The 9,534-nt window shown below is 35.7% G+C and overlaps 2 protein-coding genes across 2 annotated transcripts; both read left to right on the top strand.

The window, feature by feature from the left end:
- The first annotated feature begins 1,498 nt into the window (after positions 1-1,498).
- On the top strand, positions 1,499-4,467 carry LOC145779639 (vacuolar ATPase assembly protein VMA12-like). The gene has a single exon (XM_082591276.1). The coding sequence runs from the start codon at positions 1,676-1,678 to the stop codon at positions 2,246-2,248; it is 573 nt and encodes a 190-aa protein (XP_082447402.1). The 5' UTR covers positions 1,499-1,675; the 3' UTR covers positions 2,249-4,467.
- Positions 4,468-4,546: 79 nt separating this feature from the next.
- On the top strand, positions 4,547-8,774 carry LOC145779641 (uncharacterized). Its single transcript, XM_082591277.1, has 2 exons — positions 4,547-4,735; positions 5,519-8,774. The coding sequence occupies exons 1-2, from the start codon at positions 4,701-4,703 to the stop codon at positions 6,003-6,005; spliced, it is 522 nt and encodes a 173-aa protein (XP_082447403.1). The 5' UTR covers positions 4,547-4,700; the 3' UTR covers positions 6,006-8,774.
- Positions 8,775-9,534: the final 760 nt, after the last annotated feature.

Raw genomic sequence — 9,534 nt, 5'->3', positions numbered from 1 at the left:
GGCTCCGATACAATCATGAGGCCTCCATTTGTTTCTGTGCTTAGGCTATTATAGAACGTAGAAATGACAAGTAAAGTTCGCACGAGCTGCAGACCACGAAACACTGGTGTCTATTGCTGTCAATTTTTGCTACAATCAGCTGTTGACAAACATTTATTGTTACTATAAGCTTAATTATACCTTGTTTTGGCCGCTTTTTGGCTCTATTGCCCAACGGGCAGTGGTGCCAAAATAGGAGGGATGGGGAGGATATATCCCCCCCAATATTTTGGTAGCATCCCCCCCAATAATTTAGAAAAAAAATATTTGCTTTGAAGTTGAACTTCGATTTAGTTGTTTGAAAGTATCTCCAACTGCTGTTGTTTTTCTTTTGGCTGTGGCTATATTTACACTATATAATGTAATAATAGCCTCAATAGTGTTGCCAGATAAGGACTTCTTCCCCAATTTGAGAAAGGTTTTAAGCTGTTGAAAACAAAAACTTGTATTTTGGAATTTTTTTTAGTCCTGGGAAGATCAAAACCCTAATCTTATTCCTAACTCTAACCCTTCCTAACTTTAATCCTAACTCTGGCAACCTGATTGTGGAAAAATAGCCACTTTCTTTTCTTTTATTGATGTTTGATCACAGTTCTTTACAATCAGTTCATGGACAGTTAAAACTTTGTGTCTTTTAAAATCTGTTAATTAATATCATGTTTTTGCGTTTACTCAGGTAAGAACAACAAAAACAAGGCTCTGAAACATAGTTGCAGTTGTAAAATGCATTGAGTCAGTAGTAGGTTACTGCACTCAAATTTTTATAGGCCGACGCTCAGACTTTTGTGAAACTTGTATTGATCAGCAATATTTCTTGTGGTGTGTAAGAGACTTTGATTTGTTTGTGAAAAAAGGTTACAAATGTGAGTGAAAAGAAATTTTTTTTAAACCAAATGTGAATGAAGAAAATAGTTTAAAATGCACCACCGTCATTCTGGCAGAATAATTTTTCCTCTTTCTGCCTAAAAAAGTTATCCGTGAATAAGAGCGAGGCATAAAATGCGACTTGACACACGTTCGAAAAATCTTAAATAAAACTATAATCTGCAACACGTGCCACTTAAATTTTACATGCATCGGATTCAGTATTAAATTACCTTTCCAAGGATGTACACCAATAGGTGGGCATTTGGAAGGAACTCCCAGCAGAATGGTTCAAAGATGGAGGATATTTTTACGATATTCAAGAAAATAATACAATTTTTGCATAATTGACACCTCTCCAAACATCTTCGAATAAAACTACAGCTACCGCAAAATGACTTCGGACCTTTTTGCTTACAGCAAAATTTACGCCAGGTTTGTAGCTGTGCATTTTACATCAGATCATACGACTAACAATAAGCATTATGACTAATAATGCAAAGATTGTGAAAAATGTGAAGAAGATTTCAATAATGAAAAAATATTCAGAAAGGTCAATTGTTTTTATTAAAAGGTTTCATTGTATACAAAATGATTGTTTTTCTGGAAAATTTAGAAAGGTTTGAAGTCATTTTGTGGTAGTTGTATAATCCGCAACACGTGCCACTTAAATTTTGTATGATATGCATCGGATTTTTTAGTATTAAATTACCTTTCCAGGGATATGCACTAATAGGTGATATCATAAATTTGCAGAGAGTTAGTTTTGACCATGAGTAAAGATATCAACATTCATCTTTCCTCTTCATCTTGGAACAATGTAGTAGAAAATTTTGAAGATAAAGTAATTTTGAAGGATCTTTTGGGTTTCGAAGTTACCAAGGAATCCCCATCAAAAGTGCCGCTTTTAAAAATGATAGAATTTGCAAAGAAGCGAAAATGCAATGAAGGTTGCGGCCGCCTCAACCGTATTCTACAAGGAGCTGAGTTGTCCTTTCCCCAATTGGAGCCCCCGACCAGGAACCCTGAACTCGAGACCCGGCTAGCTCGGTTACAAGCACAACAAAGCCAGCACGAATACAATAAAATGGTCGAGAATGTGACTCACAAGCAAACAGCTTTTACTGGAGGTTATCGTGCACCTATTACCAGTGGTTTAAGTTTTGCAGTTACCGTTTTAGCGAGCATAATCGGTACTCTCTTTCTGCTCAGCGACCTTGTTCCCAACTTCCTTCTGCGGTGTGCCATAGGGTTTGCAATCGGAATTCTGCTGATGTGCATAGAAATATTTTTAGCTGTGCGGGCAATTCAAAGAGAGGAAAAATTGAATTCTAAATCTGACTGAAGAATTTGTTGATGCAGTGATGTTTTCGTGGGAAATTTTGCAAATCACCTTTTGTATGATTATCATGTTCTTCTGGAAGTTTGGAAAATACTTTTGTAGTTCAATGACACTAGAAATTAAATGCAAGTTGCTTGTTTAATTTGATCTATAATGCTGCTCAATCGTTTTCAAATGAACTTCATTAGGCTTGAAGTTTTTTAACTGACTTCTGAAATGTTAACAGCTTTTTCCTGTGGCACTAAAAAAATTGTTGACCAGTGTAATTTGATGTAAGCTACGGATTTTATTGTTTTGTTGAAATGCCACCCCCTACATGCTGGATCTGCTTCGTGTGGCGGTTATGGTATTATTTTGTTTGTTTAAAGCACTATATTCTGTTTTGAATTTAAAAGCTACTTGTTTATGTTAATTTTGAAAGTATAAGCCTAGAATATATTACTACAGTTTTTTGGGTACCATACACAACATTACGTAATGTTCTATTTGTGCTTGCTCTGTTATATCATTACAAGTGTATAATAATGAGCAAAGCCTGGTTGCCTACAGTTGATCTTTGTAGTGTAGTGGGATGATGAGATAAACATTTAAATTTTGTTTTTTACACATTGTTGGATTGATGTTGGCTTAGGCTTGTTGATGGTGGTTCACACTTGTGTTACAACCTTATAAGTTATATAGGCTACAGTACAGTATACAGAAATGCCCACATGTACATGTTTCAATTTTATTATTTATCATCATTGTCGGGTTTTTATTTACAAAGAATTTCTGCACTAGTAAGCTCAGCTCCAGTTGACTGACTTGTAGCACGTATAACAGACTTCACCCCGGATCTCCATTTCTCACTGTCATGAAGGTCGGATCCCAATAAATTTCCACTCTTGTTAGTCTGTCAATATTAGCTCCATTTTTTTGATATGTCGTCCACCTTCCACGTCTTTTCTATCTTTCTTCAGAACCTTCTTCAACTTGTGTACTTTGTTAGCAACTACTCTCTTTGTCAGATTTTTCAATTGCCTGTACTTCTAATTTTTTTCTGATCTATTTCTGCTGCAATCCTTTTATGCCACCTTTTTCTCACCAATCACTTCTTTTACTTCATTCCACCACCACGTATTTCCTCGATCCATTCTGCCTTTTGTTTTCACACAAATTTTATCACAAGCTTGCAGAATTCCATTCTTGAAGTATCCCCTTGAAAGATCAGTCACATCGTTGTGAACTAAACTTTCAACTTTTTTTTTTAAATCCTTTTTTCTTGTTTGCATCTTCCAAATTTCTTCTGATCATCTTTTTTTTATTCATAGTCTGCTTTAGACATCTCTTATCAAACTCAAAAACTCCTGTGGGTAATAAAGTTTAAATTGCCCTTGTTGCAAGTGGTATCATAGTTAAAGTTTTTCTCTCTCTCTTCTAGGTTTGGAGCGCTGTGCAAATGTAAGGTACCACAGTGATTTCTTATCACTGTTTTATCAATGCATATTTTAAACCTTTTGGTTTTGCTATATTTTTCTTTTGTAGGTGCTATATCCGACTATTCGTGTGTTTACTTTGTCATTTGTTTATGTTCGTGCCAGCCAGGGATATCTAAAGAAGGTGATACAAAGGCTTTTGTTAATACTCAGACAATAGAAGGGCTTCTGTTTATCGTAAATAATCTCTGTTTATCATAAAATAAAAATTGGCACTGATAGCAGTTTAATAAATCTTGTTATGATAACCTGCATTGCGCTATTAGCATTAAACCTGAATAATCACTGAAAGCTCATGGTTACTTGTTAAATCAACTACCTGTATATAAAGCCGGAATGGCTCATTTTGGTGAGTCCGATCCCTTAACCGAGAATTTTTTCAATTTTTTTTTTTTAATTGTCGGGTACGGTAGCCTAATTATCATTGCCGTTTTTGGGTTAGAGGTTAGGAACTCACCGAATCGGACTCACCGAATAGTAGCAGATCCATATATAGCCTACTTGCTTTACATCTAGCCTACTGCAAAATCTTTGTTAAGAAAAACAGCTTACTGGACTGCTGTACTACAAAAATTTCTGCAATTTTAAAAAGAACCGCCTGTTTTAACAAGATACAAACTACCACCGTGGTAGTGTCATGAGAATATGGCAATCGCTGCGAGCCTTCATATCCCCTTTTTAGATATCCCTGGCACCAGAATAAAAAATTGAATCAATAAGTTATCGAGTTTTCTATTGATTTTCAGATGTACTTATATTCTTAAATGCTTATAAAAGAAGCTACTTTTCTAATAAAAGAAAAATATTTTGTTAAAGATACTTTTATACCTTGGCTCAGATACGGTACACATTTTTATCTTAATAAAAACTGAAAGAAAATAAACAATTTTCTGTATTTGTCAAAATCCTTGGAATTACACATCGCCTGCTCTGGGAAAAATAGACTGTTTAAATGTGGTTTAATAGAAAAGGCCACAAAGATGGATCAAAAATGGTTTTCTCCTCCTGCTCTCCCGTAAGCATTCTCAGGTTTATTCATGTTCTAGATGAAATATTGATGGAGGCTGCACAGTGCACATGCGCAGCTTTGAATTTTGGAAGGGGCTGCATTTATGATACTATAAGTGTAACCACTGCCATACAAAATATTTTGTCTTTTCTACACTAGCTTGTATGTTTTGTTCATTGTAATGCCATGTGTATGATTGGTTGTGCTCACAATCTTATCAATAAATCTGCGTTTGTTTTTCAAAGTTTAAATGGATGCTAACAAGTAATGCCAGATGTCAACAAGTAAAACTGCAATTATTGTTTTACATAATTTTCACCGAACACAGAAGGAACTAGGGGTGTTCGAAAAAAAAAAATTTTTGGGGGGATAAATGAGAAACGATTTACTTACAAACTTGCAGTGTTTTATTTTAAAATATACAGTAAGCAATAAGAAACAGTGCACCATGGCTTGTTTAACAACTAAGTTAAGCTTTAAATTGGTATTTGTGTGCAGATGTTTTGCAAATATATTACATTTGGAAATTTTGAAAAAGTGGAGAACTTTGTTTTAAATGTATTTTTGGACTAACTTGATGGTGACCAGAAATGCAAAAAACTAGTTTTCTTGGAAACTACAAAACAATATTTTTTAGCTTCCTCCAAAACTTAACTGCTAGTCAAAATGAGCACCAAGAAATTTTGAGTTGAAACAAAAAATTTTTGATGGTGATTTAAATTAATTTACTCGTTTTGGCAAGGTGCTAGCTTTTTTTTTGCATCCTTTTACAATATTTGTCTTTTTCAGGATTCCGTCAGAAGAAAACGAACATATTTATTATTCAATCTACATGGCAATGGGTGATATTGATGATGAGGATCGTCACACATATTATCGTTACTACTTTCCTGGCCCTAGGAGCCCTCAGCCGCACGATGAAGATTTTGGACAAGACCTTTTGGAGATAGAACCTCATGATGACAACCAAATCTCATCAGAGAATATTGAAAGTAATCAAGAAGTTTTAAATGAAAATATTGATATTTATGATGATATTGAAGAAAATGATACTAGTTTTGCCGAGCTGGAAGAAGGGTTTGGTGATGCAGAAGAGAGTTTTGAAATAGAAACCCCTGTCTTCAAAAATGACGTAAATCAAACAGATGGCAATATTGAGAAAACCAGTGTTGTGGTTTCTGCAGCTGAGAACTCGAATGATAGTGGAATGTTTGACTTGCTTTACAATGATGATTCCAAAGATGACCAAGTTGCAGATCATGATGATATGTCATAAACTGTTTGCATGCGATCTTCAATTTATTCAAAAACTACGTCACTTGCCACCGCAGGGAAGTTGTGATGAGCTGGTTAAATTTGCTATGATGTATTTACAATTGTTGTGAGCTTGCAAAACGTGACTTCGTTTGAACCTAAACAAACAATTGAGTTAGCAGGTTTAAACCTGCCCAACCGCAGTCTGATCGGGTTCAATTTCTGCTTCCAAGTAAGTTTTGTTGTGGTATGAGTCTTATATCTTAAGCTAGCATCTCGAGAGAACGGTTTAGAGCTGCCCTTTGTGCATAATTGGTATGAATATGGGTTAATGTCTTCCAAATAGAAACTGTTAAATTATCAGATGTTTCACTTTGATTGCTTTACCCAAAAATAGAGCACCAATTGACTGCCCACCAGGAAACCAGTTCTTTTTTGATTCTGAGTTTTCAGTTGGGCGTCTGATTAGTGACGTTTAACCAACGTCTAAAAAATGTTGTCATTTCAAAGCCCACCAAAACTAAAGTGGCAATGTCTTAGCAATTGCATTCTTTAACGTGGACACGAGAGCTTTTAAGCCTTTCTGTCCAACTAATCTCAATCAAGATAGTTATAATTTATTTAAATATTTATTATATGATATTATTAATTTTATATTTAAATATTTATGACATTGTGAAAAATTGATATTGCGCCAGCTTCAAGCTGACTCTTGATATATTTCGAAGTTGATTTGATATGTTTAGTTGTTGAATCAACAAAAAAGAGGGCAATTTTTATTTCCGAAATGGCATTGTGGAAAGTTGTATCTTTATTCTTGATAATGGCAATTGTAGCTAAAATGGCACTTTTGCTGGCTCAGAAAAGATATTTCCATGACGTCATGTCTGTTTACGAAGTGTGAGTATATTTTTCGGCTGATGTTGTTTTCACCCGGCTGGTAAAAGTTGCCATTTTTCATCGTTTTAACGTCGCTAGACATCGGAAGCGATGGAAAAATAACAACTCTTGTTAGCTTGACAAAATTCTTTTACCGACACTGCTTGGCGTCACGTGATTTGTCACAAGACTTCCATGTTGACATGTTGGATTCATCCGCTGCTAGCCGTTGCTTTTTTTCGGATTTGTTTGGCAGATCAGCTTTGAAAGCGAACATCCTAAAAACGACTTTCACAAATTCACAATAACCATGTTGGCAACTGCCCAGACAGCAGACCTTGAATCAATGTAAATATGGCGGATTTTTTTTGTCTGGGTAGTGTCCTACTGTCCTTGCTTGCAAAGCACCTGTGTAGTCAAGTTCTTTTGTACATATTTTTTTGGTTCTGTAGCACGATTGTTTTTAGTGCTTATTTTTTTTTTATTATTTATACTTTTTTCTATCATGACCTATATTCTTAACCAGCTGTGTTGTGGGTTACACGCGATTGGCACCTCGGTGACTTGGTGTGAATTGCGCGGATAGTAATACACAAGGTGTTTTTTTAACTAAACAATGTCAGTGGTATGTGATCTAAATGTGTTGTGCTTGATAGTTTGTGGTGTTTAGTTGAACTACATGTAGCTTAACACTTTAGATGTACTTGTTTCTCTTGGTGTTGTTTTAATGCTTTTAAATAGTTTTAATTTCTTATCAAATCTTCAACATCAGTATTTTTTAAGATGTGCGAAATTGTCGGTTGATGTTTAGAGTGTGATGTGTTAGACTTAGGGCGTGTGTAGATTAAACAATACATTTGCTTCGTTTGTCACACCTCTTGTCTGTATTGTAGCATGCTTGATTTATGTTGTGTAGTGTGGCTGACAACTCTGCAAGTGCAATTGACAGTTGGATAATCTTTTGCAAATGTGCAAAGTAAAACAGCAAGATCAGTGCTAGTTTTGACAAGTTTGATTGTGGTATCCAATGATTAAAGGAAATACTCGTCCTTGATTCTGAAGCTTGATATTTGCTGTCCAGCATGCTCGTAAAGGTTTGGAACTACAGGCACTGTCGCTGACAGATTAGATTAGAGTTCCCGCTTGTTTAAATTAATTCACCACTAGTTCGTGTGGCCGAATAGAAAGCTGTTCTTGAGATGCGTCGCTCATTCAGAGAATTAAACCATTGTTGCTTGGCCTTGTAATTTCCTCGTTTACACAAGTGAATGCTTGTGAACTACAGAAAGGGCCAATTCATTTTCATCATTTCTTGTAGCTTATAAGTGTCTGTGGTGCTGACATGGCTTTACGATTTGCGTCATATCTGTTATACCGATCGTAAGTTTTCAATTTATATCATTATTATGGTTATTACCCATACAGAAAATCAGTCGTTTTTTAAATTGATTTAACGTCTGCAGACGTTGAATGAATGTAAAAAACGACTGATTTGCTTTCAGGGTATTCATATGCACGATGTGTGCCAATTAATGTTTGTTTAATTTATTTTCACTGCTTTCCGCAATAAGCACAAACAGTGCCATTGACCCGGCTGCACGTTTCGAAAAGGTACCATTAAAAAATCCCTTTCGAACTTTGTTTGGTAATTATGGAAGAAAAAAGAGCATAGCAGTGGTGGGAATCAAACCCACGTCAAGGCAATGACTACCACCGCCCTAATCCTCCGGGCCAAGTCAGCCAGTGGCAAACCGATCAGTTAATTTAGGTATTATTTGCCTTTTTCCTTTGTTGCTCAAAGGGGATGTTTTAATGGTACCTTTTAGAAAGTTGCGACCCGGCTTGGGTGCAAGTGATATAATTTCTTTTTGCTTTATCAAATGTTAAAAATTCCTACAATAAACTGAATGAGAATTTGTCACCACGTCTTAAACAGAAAGTGTGCTGACCTAGTCAGTAAAGTTAACCTAGTCAGTAAATCAGTTCCTTAATACATGATTTTAACGTCTACAAAGTTAACTTTATGCAAAACGAGATATGTTAGCTGAAAAGGAAGAGTTAGCTGTCCGTCGGAGCATGTGGTCAATTCAGTGGGCAGTATTTAAGCAGGGGCGAGAACGATGTTTTGACATTGACAGGGGCTTATTAGATTATCGCATCACATATACTTCTGGAAGGTTGCTCTCCAGACCCCGTTCGCATTACTGAAAGCTTCAGTTACTTATACAGCGTATTAAGCTGCATGTTTTGCGCCGAAGGCGCAAAATTTTTGCCTTTCTGCAGAATTTAAAATCGAAAAATTCTTTCAACAAATCTGAAATCACGAGCAAAAGCTTTTTAACATATGCCACATTTTTTGAGGTTTTGAGACAATTTTGACTGGAAGAGGGGACGTACACAAAATCCCTCTTTGTATTCTTCCTTGGCTCAAGCCCTCCAAATTTTGCACTTCATACGCTAAAAGGTTAGATTTAAAAGGCCAAAAGCGTTAAGGTCAAAGCTATAATCTATAAAACTTAATTTACAATTAGGGGCCTACATGAATACAGCACGACAACCTGTGCCATAACATCCACAGTAAAATGAAACGTTTCCGCATCTAGGGTTAGGCCTACATTCAACTCAGAAAAAATAAATAAAAGTTAAAATGCGTTAACTTTTGCAAGAACTAA

Source organism: Aplidium turbinatum, chromosome 11 (genome assembly GCF_918807975.1).
Source record: "Aplidium turbinatum chromosome 11, kaAplTurb1.1, whole genome shotgun sequence".
NCBI lineage: Eukaryota > Metazoa > Chordata > Ascidiacea > Aplousobranchia > Polyclinidae > Aplidium > Aplidium turbinatum.
This window is presented reverse-complemented; position numbering and strand designations above follow the sequence as displayed.

Coding starts and splice junctions, on each gene's coding strand:
- LOC145779641 (XM_082591277.1), top strand. CDS start 4,701: ATGGATCAAAAATGGTTTTCTCCTCCTGCTCTCCC. Junction 4,736..5,518: donor TTTTCTCCTCCTGCTCTCCC/GTAAGCATTCTC, acceptor TGTCTTTTTCAG/GATTCCGTCAGAAGAAAACG.
- LOC145779639 (XM_082591276.1), top strand. CDS start 1,676: ATGAGTAAAGATATCAACATTCATCTTTCCTCTTCATCTTGGAACAAT.